This window comes from Artibeus jamaicensis, unplaced genomic scaffold (assembly GCF_021234435.1).
Source record: "Artibeus jamaicensis isolate MK-2021 breed Jamaican fruit bat unplaced genomic scaffold, CSHL_Jam_final scaffold_847, whole genome shotgun sequence".
Lineage (NCBI taxonomy): Eukaryota > Metazoa > Chordata > Mammalia > Chiroptera > Phyllostomidae > Artibeus > Artibeus jamaicensis.
In genome coordinates, this window is record NW_026522057.1 from 18,725,655 (window position 1) to 18,738,439 (window position 12,785).

At 53.9% G+C, this 12,785-nt stretch overlaps 2 protein-coding genes across 16 annotated transcripts in view; one reads left to right on the forward strand and one right to left on the reverse strand.

The window, feature by feature from the left end:
* Positions 1–1,585, forward strand: part of HSPG2 (heparan sulfate proteoglycan 2) — a 95,627-nt gene extending 94,042 nt beyond the window's left edge. For all 15 annotated transcript variants that reach the window (XM_053660256.1, XM_053660259.1, XM_053660263.1 and 12 more), the window contains 2 exons: positions 223–326; positions 445–1,585. In XM_053660256.1, the coding sequence (XP_053516231.1) occupies positions 223–326; positions 445–617 (277 nt within the window). In that variant the 3' untranslated portion in view covers positions 618–1,585. The remainder of the gene's footprint in view (positions 1–222; positions 327–444) is intronic.
* Positions 941–12,785, reverse strand: LDLRAD2 (low density lipoprotein receptor class A domain containing 2). Its single transcript, XM_037135794.2, is given in 9 exon segments — positions 941–1,054; positions 2,013–2,160; positions 2,288–2,453; positions 5,046–5,177; positions 10,568–10,647; positions 10,649–10,769; positions 10,772–10,898; positions 10,901–11,001; positions 12,701–12,785. Coding segments are annotated over 9 exon segments (1,074 nt in total).

Sequence of the window (12,785 nt, forward strand, 5' to 3'; positions counted from 1 at the left end):
TCCCTGGGGATGGATAAAGCCTGGGAGGGTGCTAGGAAGCTGTGTGTGTGGCTGGGTCGGGGTGGGGGTCAGGGAGGGGTCGGGGGGGGGCGATCTCTCTCACCCAGCGGGGAAGGAAGGAACTCGGAGCAGACTTCTCTGGAGTCTTGTTGGAAATGGAGGGGACTCTTCTTGGGTCAGGGACCAGAGGTGTAGGGCCTGACCCAGTTCTACCCACCACAGAGAGGGCCGGAGAGGCTCCATCCAGGTGGACGGGGAGGAGCTGGTCAGCGGCCAATCCCCAGGCCGGAACGTAGCAGTCAACACCAAGGCCAGCGTCTACATCGGTGAGTCCTGGGCTCAGGCCTCCGTGCAGGAATGGGGCCCCTGCAGACCTCCAGCATGTGCCTTCGTCTCCTCCGGGGCCCCTGGAGCTGACGGTCGTGTCCTCTCCCCTCCCCGCAGGCGGAGCCCCCAACGTCGCCAAGCTGACCGGGGGCAGGTTCTCCTCAGGCGTCACGGGCTGTCTCAGGAACCTGGTGCTGCACTCTGCCCCACCTGGTGGCCCTCCTCCCCAGCCGCTGGATCTGCAGCACGGCGCCCAGGCAGGAGCCAACACGCGCCCCTGCCCCTCGTAGGCAGCCGCCGGCCCCACAAGGACTGCTGGGCAGCGTCCCAGCCCCACAATGTCGAGTCCATTATTAATATTATTATTATGACTATTTTGTAAGAAACTGAGGCGATGCCACGCTTTGCTGCTACTGCCCTGGGCTGGACTGGAGGGTGGACACGTCACCCCCCCACACGAACACCTGGGCAAAGCCACAGGCTGGGAAACAGAACAGGTGGATGGGAGCAGGTGCCTCAGAGGGGCAGGCAAGGTGGCTGAGTGGGCTCAGGAGAGCCCCCATGGCAACACTGGGCCACCGCCCGTTCCTGCAGCCCTGGGCAGCGCTTGTCCCTACAAGAGCCAGTCTCGGCGTACAGCCTGGGTCCGCACCAGCCACTGGGAGCACAGGGCGTCGCAGTGGGCTTTGCCACCCTCCTCTGGGTAGCAAAAGCTCTTTAGTGCCAACTGTGGAGCAAAAGGCAGCTCACCCTGGACAGGCAGCCCCACCCCAGTTAGCCCATGTCCCCACCCCCCTCCACCTTCACCTCCGCCTGGCCAGCTGGTCTGCACCCCCACCCCAATACCTAGCCCGGGGCACCTGCCCTCAGGGGCTACAAGGAAAAGTCCATCCCAGCTCTTACCAGGAGCTGCTACAGGCAGAGCCCAGCACTGAGAGGGTCTCCCTGCCCACCCAGGCCACATCCCCCTACTGACCTGGAAGTGAAGGCCCAAGGGATATGGGGGGAGGAGGCATCGGTGGTTGGAAAGAACTAGTGCCTTGGGTGGGGGAAGCTAAGACTCATAATGGAGGGACAGGAAGGGGCCATAACAGCCTTGTCCCATCATTGGGAACCTGAGGGCCCAAATGGGGGCAAGTGCCCTTCTCACCAGCAGTCCCCCAGATGTTGGGGTGGGACACTTGACCTGTGTCCTACAAGGGACCCTCCTGTGGTCTTTGTCTTGATCTTTTCTTAATAAACGGTGCTATCCCCGCCAGGGCGGTCCCCTGTGTCTTTGACTAGGGCTTGACTCTGGAGCCTGGTGGGGGGGGCCAGTGAGGCAAAGCCGGGCAGGTGAGGTCTGGGAGTGAATCAAGGCAGTTTCGGGTAAGCAGGACCCCTGCTCCCCACTCTGGGCATGGAGATCCTGGCCGTCGCTGGTCCGGCAGAATCCCGGCCACCAGGAGCTACAGGGCCACGTACCCCCTGTGGCCTTCCCCATAGCCCTGTGAGGCAGAAATCGGCCCATTTTCCAGAGAAGCAGACTGACTCTCAGGGGGTTATGTGACCTGCCCAGGATCAGACAGCCTGCTAGGGGATGGGGACAGAAACCAGAGTCTGTCCGACACTAGAGCCCACTCTCCTTCCTCTGAAGTCGCAGCCTCTCTGTGGATGGCCTCCCTGACCCTGGAAGGCTGGCCTACTCGGCTGCAGCCCCCCTGGGGCCACCTGGCCAGGACATGCGCGACAAGTAGTGCAGCTAAGGCAGAAGCCATGGGCACCAGGGCACCAGGCCAGCCAGCAGGCAGAGCAGCAGCACCAGGTGAGGCCAGTGAGGAGGCCAGCACGGACCTACGAAAGGAAAGGGAGAGTCCACTCAGGCCTCAGCCTGGGCCTGCTGCCCCGTCCCCATCACCTGCAGAGGGCGCAGTGATCTTCATGAGAGGAGTGGGTGCAGGTGGTAAGGAGAGCCATCTACCTTCCAGAGCTGCACCCTGTTTCGCAGGGCCCCAGCCTGCTGGGGGGCTGCTCCCGGCCACAAGCCCAAGGGGGCCTGCCGACCTGAGAGCTGAGGGGGACTCTTGGGGGCTTGGAGGTGTCATCCGTACTTCCCTTCTGCTTCTGGCTGGGCATCTGAGAAGGACCTGCAATGGGAAATAGCAGAGCTAACACTGAGAACGGCCCCTTTAAGGCATGACTATGTCTCCTTTAAGCCTCCCCAAACCTCTCAGAGTCTTACAATTTGTGTTTCCATTTCATAGATCAGGCAAGTGGGGTCAAGTCACTTGCCCAGGTCCCACAGCTGGAAGTGACAGCGTCGGGGTAGGTGGGCTTAAACTCATGAAGTCCAGTCCCAAGGCCCGGGAGTGATGGATGGAACTGCTTCTCTGGAGGGAGAATGTGCTCATATTGAGTGTTTTCTATGCTAAGCCCTTCGCCTACCCTATTTCACTTAAAGCTTAGAACAACTCAGAAAAGTTAGGCTTAGCACCTGCATTTTACAGATAAGGAAGGTGAGGCATAGAGGGTTCGTCCTTCCACTCACTGACTCATATTTCTCTGGCATCTACTGTGCCCCAGGCATTGCCGTAGGGACCCGGGGCTGCGCCGGGGAGCAGAATAGACAAAAAGGTCTTCGTGGAACTGGAGACGTAGAAGTGTGAGAATACATGGGAATCATATCATGTCACATGGAGAAAAAATTAAGCAGGGAAAGGGGACAGGGCCTGCTGGCTGGGGGCAGGGTTTCTTTTTATTTTATTGTTGAGAAATGTACCGCAACAAGCCAGTGCCCGTGTTTAAATGCACAGTTCCGCAGCATTAGGCACACCCGACTCCTTCAGCTCACAACGCTGAAACCCTGTCCCCTTTAAACACTCACTCGGCGTTCTCTCTGCCCCCAGCCCCTAGCAACCGCCATTCTACTTCCTGTGTCTATGAACCCAATGACTCTAGGTCGTCAGATTCTTGTAAGTGGACTCATTCAGCACTGATCCTTTTCTGGCTAGCTTATGTCACTTACGGAATGTCTTCAAGGTTCCACTCATGCTGTAGCATGTGTCCAAATTTTCTGCCTTTTTAAGGCTGAATAAAATTGCATTGTGTGGCGGCATCACATTTTGTTTATCCATTTACCCATACCTGGACACAGGGTTGGTTTGTTGTTGTTGTTTTTAATGTATAATGGGATCGGGAAGGAGCTCACTAAGAGTGAGAGTTAAGCAGAGACCCCTAGGAGGCAAAGGAATGAGCGTGAACATCTCTGGGGAGGCACCTTCCAGGCAGGGGAGAGAGCTGGCGTGAGACCAGAGGAGCCGAGAGCCCGAGAAGGCAGCTGGGAGGGGCTGGCAGCAGGTCGCAAGGGCCTGTGGGCCCCTGGGAGGCTTTGCTTTGTCTTGGAGTGAGGAGCGTGGAGGGTTCTGAGCGTGGGAGTGACCTGATCTGACTTCGTGTCTAAGGTGGCTCCTCCGGCCAGGGAGCGTAACTCCCCACTCACCTGTGGGCTGCACAGAGTGACTCCCTCCCAGAGAGCAAGGATGGAGAGGAGGCAGAAAGGAACAGTGGAGAAAGCTGACAAACACGGCCTCAGCCAGGCGGTCAAAGCCAGCAGTGACAGCCATGAGTCAGGCTGGGGGTATGTCCCCGTGATGTGATGTGGTGAAAAATGACACTTTCCCTCCGTGGTCTTCCTCCTAATGAGCCCCAACTGCAGCCTGACCACAAGAAAAACATCAAACAGATCGATGTCAGTGGCTCGGTTATGGGCTTGCAGAAAGGAATGAAGGGTCACCCCACAGTTTGGGTGGGAAGGGGAAGTGGGTGAGGAGCTGGACATGGAGGGCTGTGGCCCCGAGTTCAGTTTAGGGCCGAGCTGGGTCTGAGACGCCGCCGACACGTCCACATGGAGATGAGCAGGGAGGTGGTTATGTAACGGAGTTCAAAGACGACTCCAGCTGGCGATGCGTCATGAAGGAGACCACTGAGGAAATGGGTGTGCAGAGTGGAGGAGGAGTGGGTGTGGGGCCGGGCCTCATGGCACAAAGCGCAGAGCGACAGGGAGACGAGCAGGAACCCGCAAAGGAGACTGAGGAGTGGCATGGGAGGTGAGTGTGGGGTCCCGGGAGGCTGGACTTCGCCCCTCAGCCTGGTGCTGTTTTCAGCAAACAACCTCTTCAACAGTATATGCCGGCCCTGCTGGGGAAGGGGCATCTCCAGATTCCCAAGAAGGATATTCCTGGGTGACCTGGTCTCTCTGCACTCAGAGGTCACTCCTGATTATGTCACTCACTGACTCCATGACCTTGAGCCTCAGTTTCCCCATCTGTAATATATGGGAGTCAGACTGGATCAGTGGTTTTCAAAGTTAAGTCTTAAGAGTCCAAGTCAGGTTCCTCAGTGGGACCTGGGGCCCCCCACGTCCACTTAAATAGAGCATCTCTGCTTTCGATGTCTTGGGCCTCTGTGCAAAGTCCCACTTAGGAGGAGCTTCCGCCCCTAAAATACCATTTGAAAGCAACTGGATCAGACCATCCCTAGCGTCATCCTGGCTCTAACTGCCCCCATCCTCGGTACTCTGGTCTAACGCAGTTCCCCACTGCTATGCTTCCCCTTGCTCTCTCCTGCCATGCCCCTGCCTCCGCCCCCTGCTCCCTGGGGAAGGGCCCTGGGGAAGGGGAGCTGGGGCCCACCTTCCTTTCTAGCTTCTCAGCAGGGCCCAGGCTGCACCCATCACTGACCTGCACAGTTGGCTGGTGGCCAGGAAGCCTGGTCACTGCCGTCGCCACAGTTGTCCATGCCCCAGAGATCGCACACCAGGCTCGGGGAGATGCACCTGCCATTCTGACATCGGAAGTAGGGACCACAGGAACCTGGGACCAAAAGGGGAAGCATGTTATAAGGACCTTGGGCCAGCCGGTAACAAGCAGGATGTGTGGCCCTTTAGTGAGGGGATGTGGGAGGTGTGAGGAGGAAGCTGTTTCCATGCACATGCAGAGGAGAGTAGGAAAGAGCATTTCATGGGAGACAGGTGCACAACCATGATGATGCCATTGATGGTGATGGGACACAGGTGCATAACCACAATGCTGCATTGACGGTGATGGGAGACAGGTGCATAACCACGATGTTGCCATTGATGGTGATGGGACACAGGTGCATAACCACGATGATGATATTGATGGTGATGGGAGACAAGTGCACAACCACAATGATGATATTGATGGTGATGGGAGACAGGTGCACAACCACAATGACGATATTGATGGTGATGGGAGACAGGTGCATAACCACAATGATATTGATGGTGATGGGAGACAGGTGCACAACTATGATTTTGACAATGATGATGGTGGTGGCTAACATTTATTGAGTTCCTATTCCTTTCTGGGCATGGTTCTAAAAACTTCCTTCATTGACCTCCCAGCTCAGTAAGTTCTCAAAGTAACCCTATTGGAGATGAGAAAACTGAGGTATGGGGGGGGGGGCCTGGCCACTTGACCAAGGCCACACAGCTTACATCTAAGAAGCAGAATAGGAACTCGGTCCCTGCTCATAGACACTGTGGCACAGTGGGTGTGACCGTGTGTCCCCCTGTGTGTATGCATGCGGCCTGCAGTATCCCAGTGAACCCGAACACTTCCAAGCAAATCCTTGCTCCTGGCGCTGCCCCTGCCACCAGCTCTGCCTGGCATTCTCTTCCCCAAGTACTGGCATGGCTCCCTGTGGGTCTCCACTCAGTAGGCCTTCCCAGCCTCCCTGTGGGAACGGCACACCACCCTCCCCCAGCACTCCCACCCTCCTGCTCCCGACTCGAGGTCCTCTGCGGCACACCCCCCTAAGCAGAATGAGGATTTACTTGATTATTTGTTTTCGGCCTGTCTCCCCCACCAAAGCGTCAGCTCGGAGAGGGCAAGGACTTCCCTTTTGTTCATTGCTGGATCCCGGGAGCCCAGAACAGCACCTGGCACACTGCAGGGGCTCAATTTATATTTGTTAAATGAATTAATGTAAACACAGGTGAAAGAGTTGCACGACTCAGTGCAAGGGGTGGCAGACTGGTCGGCTGGCCCAGCATCCCCTTCAGTGCAGCAAAGCTGGCTCAGGTGGGACTGCCCAACACCAGTGCTCAGGGGTGGGCATGGGAACCAGAGCGTTCCCTCTCCTGGCCAGGACAAATCAGACTTGACCCCAGGACTTCTGCTAGAACCATGAAAAAGGTGCTTACTCTCTATTTCATTGAGGTTAGAGCTGTAAGGGTGACTGTGGACGTGGGGCTGCAGGCTCCCCTTGTTGCCAAGTAGAAAGAGGAGCTGCCTGAGATGGAACCAAATAGACCCACACAGTGCAGAGAGAGAGGGAGAGAGCAAAGAGACAAAGCCCAGGTGACATTACTCGGACTACTGGATCCAGCTGTACCTGAACCACACACCCCAGTTACAGGAGACCCCCAAAGTTCTCCTTTGGCATAAGCCAACTTGAGTTGGGTTTCTTTCATTTGCAAATGAAAATGAACAATCTAATATATAGAAGGTGTTTAGGTGTGAGAGTGGAAGTCCCTGAGAGAGAAAACCAACAGTAGTGTGGGGAGTCACATGCGACTGTAAACAGGACAGTGTGTGTGGGCCAGGCAGGGTGTGCCTGCAGGTGTGAGCAAGTGAGACTGTGCACGCAGCCCAAGGATGTGAGATGGACCTTCATTCAAATGACAAAACTGATCGGAGGAAGCCGGAGTTGTGACAGGGCTTCACCACTGCCGCCTTCACTTTGGAGCCCAGTCCTGCCAGACACAGCAGCCGCAGCAGCATGCTTGGGCTCCTTGGCTGACAGCTGCACCTCCAGAGAGGAAGGCCACAGGGAGAAGTGGAGGGAGGAAGGGGGAGAGGGGCAGAGAGAGGGCGGGGCTGATTTCTAATCAGCTAGTGAGAGCTATTTGCAAAACAACATCATAGGAGCCCTGGCCAGGTAGCTCGGGTGGTTAGAGCATTGTCACGATACACCGAGGATGTGGGTTCAATCCCCAGTCAGGGCACAAATAAAAATGAATCCAGGACTTCTGCCAAGATGGAGGCATAGGTGGAGACACCGTGCTTTCTCACACAACCAAGTTTAGAGACAACAAAATATTAGCAACAGAAAACACAGGCAGAACACGGAAAATTGAACTTTTTGGAAGTTCGTTAACAACAAATTCTTCAGCCTGACTGGTAAGGGGCGAAACCAGCAGCTGGCAGAGCGGGGTTGCACAGGAAAACTCGGTCAGACGGACTCAGGCGAGCAGATCCCAGGCATGGGGTTGCAAAGAGCGGACCCAGTGAGCGACCCAGTGAGCGACCAGTGGACCCAGCGAGGGCACAGGGCGGCAGGTTGACTGTGGTGGTGCATTCCTGCGCAGATAGAACAGCGAGGGAGTGGGCGGTGAGACTGGACCGAGTGGGTCCCAGTGACGGGAGGCAGCAGAGAGGGCCGCCATTTCCTCTCTCTGACCCCGCCCTCACATACAGCGTCACAACCCAGCGACCCCACCCTGGTGGCCTGGCCCCGCCCTGCCCCTAAGGCTCCGCTCCTCATACTTAATGGGCCCAAACAGACCAAAAATGGCTCAAGAAGATCTCAAAGCCCCAGAGCCCATAACTCTAAGCGACGAAGAAATAGCAAAACTTTCAGATGCACAGTTCAAAACACTGGTGATCAGGATGCTCACAGAACTGGTTGATTTTAGTCACAAATTAGAGGAACATATGAAGGCTAAACTAATTGAAATGAAGGGAAATGCACAGGAAACCAATAGTGATGAAAAGAAAACTGGGACTCAAATCAAGAGAGTGAACCAGAAGGAAGGAAAAAATGACCAAACAGAAAAATATGAAGAAACAAGAATTCAAAAAAATGAGGAGAGGCTTAGGAACCTCCAGGACATCTTTAAACACTCCAACATCCGAATTATAGGGGTACCAGAAGGGGGAAAGGAACAGCCACAAGTGGAAAACTTATTTGAACAAATAATAAAGGAGAACTTCCCCAATCTGGCAAAGGAAATAGACTTCCACTTCCGGGAAATCCAGGAAGCTCAGAGAGTCCCAAAGAAGTTGGACCCAAGAAGAAACACACCAAGGCACATCATAATTACATTAGCCAAGATTAAAATGAAGGAGAGAATCCTAGAAGCAGCAAGAGAGAAGGGGACAGTCACCTACAAAGGAGTTCCCATCAGACTGTCAGCAGATTTCTCAAAAGAGACCTTACAGGCAAGAAGGGACTGGAAAGAGGTATTCCAAGTCATGAAATCCAAAGACCTACAACCAAGACTACTCTATCCAGCAAAACTTTCTTTTAGAATGGAAGGACAGATAAAGTGCTTCTCAGATAAGATCAAATTCAAGGAGTTCATCATCATCAAGCCCTTATTATATGAAATGTTAAAGGGACTTATCTAAGAAAAAGAAGATAAAAAAGATGAACAGTGAAAGGACAGCAAACTCACAGTTATTAACAACCTAAAACAAAAGCAAACTAAAAGGACAGCTAGATCAGGAGTGGAAACATAGAAATGAAGATCTCATGGAGGGTTAGCAACAGGGGAGTGGGAGGAGAAGGGGGGAGAAGGTACAGAAAATAAGTAGCATAGACGGTAGGTAGAAAATAGAAAAGGGGGAGGACAAGAATAGTATGGGAAATATAGAATCTAAAGAACTTGAGACACATGATCATAAACTAAAGGAATGGTGGGGGTGGAGGGTGCAGGGTGGAGGGGAATGAAGGGGGGGAATAGAACAACTGTAATGGCATAATCAATAAAATAAAAATTAAAAAAATTAAAAATAAAACTAAAAAAATGAACCAATGAATGTATAAATAAGTGGAACAACAAATCAATATTTCTCTTTCTCTCTCTCCCTTCTCTCTAAAATAAATAAATAATTTTAAAAAATTATAGGAACCTACAGGAGCCAGTAAGGGACTCTAGTCACCAAGGCTCATGGCCCCAAGGATTTAGGGTACAAAGTTCATGTAGTTCCTTCTAGAGCCAGAAAATCTCATGGGAAAGAGAGAGAATCTAAAAATCCAATATTCAGACCATCGGTGCAAAATTGCAGGAAAGAAGTACCGTGGGACTCGACTAAAGAGACACAGGAGACGGCGTGAGAGTGCCCGGCCCCATCTCAGTGTCACAGGTCTCAGTGTCACAGGGCTGGCTGTCCGGGACCTTGCCTGCCAGCGGCTAGTTCTTGGGGAACCGGCGTTGGCTCTCAGGGCCCCCGTGTTCTTGTCTTGAAGTGTGCATAGTCCCACATTTAATCTTCCAGTCTAGATTCTTAGCCCCAGGTGGCAATAGAGCTTCTCCGTGGTTTTGGAATCTTCCAGACTTTAGCAGATCACCTGCTCGCCGTCCCTGGACACAGCCTTTTCTGTGACATTGGCTGTGACATCAGTGAGTTATGTCTCTGGTCCTGGGGGAACCAGTCGGTGCTAAAGCCCTGAACTCTATTTGAGAGAGAGGACACACTCCAACAGCGAAAATCCTGCCGCTTCTCCCGTGCGCAGGGAGGCCGGGGGCACTGGACTTGACCTCCCCGAGGCTGTCTCCCATCTAGACATACAGGGATAAGAACCGTGGCACAGCAGAGCCGCTGAGAGGGGCGGGTGGGATCTGGCACGCAAAGGGCCAAAGGCTCAGTGAATGACTGGAATTAATATGATTTCCCTCTCCCTGCCTGAGTGGGGTCCTGTCACTCACAATTATGACAGTCCTAACTAGGACTCTGAAGGGCTGACCCAGCCAGAGGACACAGAGTGTGAACATGCGGGTATGTGAGTTATGTGGAAGTGTGCAAGGGGGTGCCGCATGTGTGATGTAAAGAGCACGTGTTTGGCTCATGGGCTGTGCACTGCAGTGTGGCTGTGCAAGGTGTGGAGTTGGGAGTACAGGTGTATGAGGTGTGACTTGTGTACATGTACAGTGTGTGTAAGGGGTGGGTGTTAGAGTGTGGGTTGTGTGTAGGAGTGTGTGTGCACAGCCATGGAAACTAGATTTTTATGGGGTTGGCTCTCTCGGTCTGGAATGGCCCTTACTATGACCACCCCTGACGCTGCCACCACTCACCACCTCCTTCCCTCTCTTAGGAGCCAGTCCCCTTCATTTTCTAGGGCCCCCAGTGCAGCATTGGTGGTGGCCCCAGCCCCACAGTTGCCCGTGCCCCCCCACCCCTGGGCGCCCTGCTCCTCTTGGAGACCCTGGTCCTCACCAACAGCCCTAACCCACCAAACCGAAAAGAGGTGACTTCACCCACGAAGTCCACGTGGGGCTGGCGATCTCTGGTGACCAGGCGCAGGCCCAGGAAGTTCCACCCAGACAGGGATAGTCAGGCCATACACAGAAGCGCTCAGGGGTCGGGCAGCTTCCGGCGGACTCTCATAGAACTGCAAGTAGGAGCCTGGGGCGCACGCATCCCCCGACGCTGGGCGGACGCGTTGGCTTTGGGCGCTGGGGATGCCCGAGAAGCTGGGATCAGGCTGTAGACCAGGAAGAAGCAGAACTGGAAGCGGGTCCTGTCGCTAGGGGTCGCCGGCTGCACCCAGAGCCAGCAGTTGGTGTGTCCGGGGCGGCCACGAAGTAGAACCTGCGTGATGCGGAGTGCGAGCGCAGCAGCAGCCGGTCCCCCTGCCACGTCTGTCCACAGAGGGCCACCAGGTCGGCTGCAACGAAAAAGCACGGACCCTGAAGCCACGCGCCTCGTTCCAAGCCTGGCTCTGCCTCCTGTCCGGTGCGTGACCCAAAGTAAGGTCCTCATCCACTCTGAGCCTCGGCTTCCTCATTGGTAACATGGGGATGCGCAAGCAATCTCCGAATTTTTGTGAGGATTGAATAATTTAATTCACACCCTCCATCTCTTATTCAAAAACCCTAGGTGTTTCAGAACATTCCAGATGTTAGAAAGATAATATGATGTGTATACAGGGTGAGGCAGAAGCAGGTTTACAGTTGTGAGTACAGGAAACAGTTCGTTCTTGTATTGTTATTTTTTTCCAAATATATATCTCCCATTTATTTTTTCTTTTTTAAACGTTTTTTTTTATTTTATTTATTCATTTCTGGAGAGAGGAGAGGAGAAGGATAAAGAGAGGGAGAGAAACATCAATGTGTGGTTGCCTCTCCAGCGCCTGGTAGTGGGGACCTGGCCTGCACCCCAGGCATGTGCCCTGACTGGGAATTGAACTGGCGACCCTTTGGTTTGCAGCCCGCACTCAATCCACTGAGCCACACCAGCCAGGACCTCTTATTTATTAATTATTGTATTAACTTCCACATGAGCCACTGAGACCCTGTTAATACTTTTGCTGCAGCCTGTGCAGTGCACTGTGTTGCAGCCTCCACGGTCACATTTTCAGAGCCCCTGTAAGAACATTTACCCTAAGCAGGACAAATAAAGCCTCCTGTCAGTTCCGGTCAGGTGTTGCCGGTAAGCAAATCAGTTAAGAACAAATTTTGGTTTTCACAGCTTTTTGTATTTGGGGATTCTGGACATGCACGTGTTCGGTGCGTAAGGCGGTGCCTGGCACTTGATGAGAGTTCCAGCGGTGTCAGCTGCTTCTGCTGCCCTACTTACGGGTGGGGTAGACAGACCCCGGCACCTGCCCACGCAACAGCCTGCCCCTCTCCTTGCTGGAAGAACCCTGATGTAGCCCTGGCTGCTGCGGCTCAGTGGATTGAGTGCCAGCCTGCAAGTCGTCCGTTTGATTCCCAGTCGGGGCACATACTTGGGTTGCAGGCCAGGTCCCCAGTTGGGAGCACATAGGAGGCAACCACACATTGGTGTTTCTCTCCCTCTCTTCCCCTTTCTTAAAAAATAATAAATAAAATTTTTTAATTGTAAAAAAAAAAGCAAAACCCTGACTTCACTGCAGCTGTCAGGGAGCAACACGCCTGTGTGGGGGACGAGGCGTAGTGAGTGAACTGAGCACCTTCAACGTGCCAGGTTGTGTGTCTTGCATGGCTCATCTCATCTTACATGCACAATAAATTCTCTTAAGGGGCCAGGGTCTGCTATGATTCCATTTTACTGCTGAAGAAACTGAGACCTAGTGAGTTGAAACAATGATCTCAGTGGCAGCAATGCAGGAAGAGGAAGAGTGAGTTGTGAACGTAGGGTTTCCGCTGCCACATCTGAGGGCTCTCCCATCCATGCCCAGACCCCTGCTTCTGGGTGACATTGAGCTCTAGTCTTCCAGAGGGGTTTGGGTAGACTTGGTGCCAGGCAAAAATGGGCACAGGGCTTCCCAGCCTCCCCCAACTCAAGAGGTCCCAGCCCATCAGGGTGAGTGCTGGTTGGGGAAACAGCCTCTAAGGGTGGAGGGGTCTGAATCTCCTGCCCACCCCAGCCAAGTCCCTGTACACTCACTGTCTCCAGAGCAGACGCAGTCAGGGCGGCTGCCACCAGCAGGCAGCTGCTTTGGGGCAGCTGCAGAAGATGGGCCTCCAT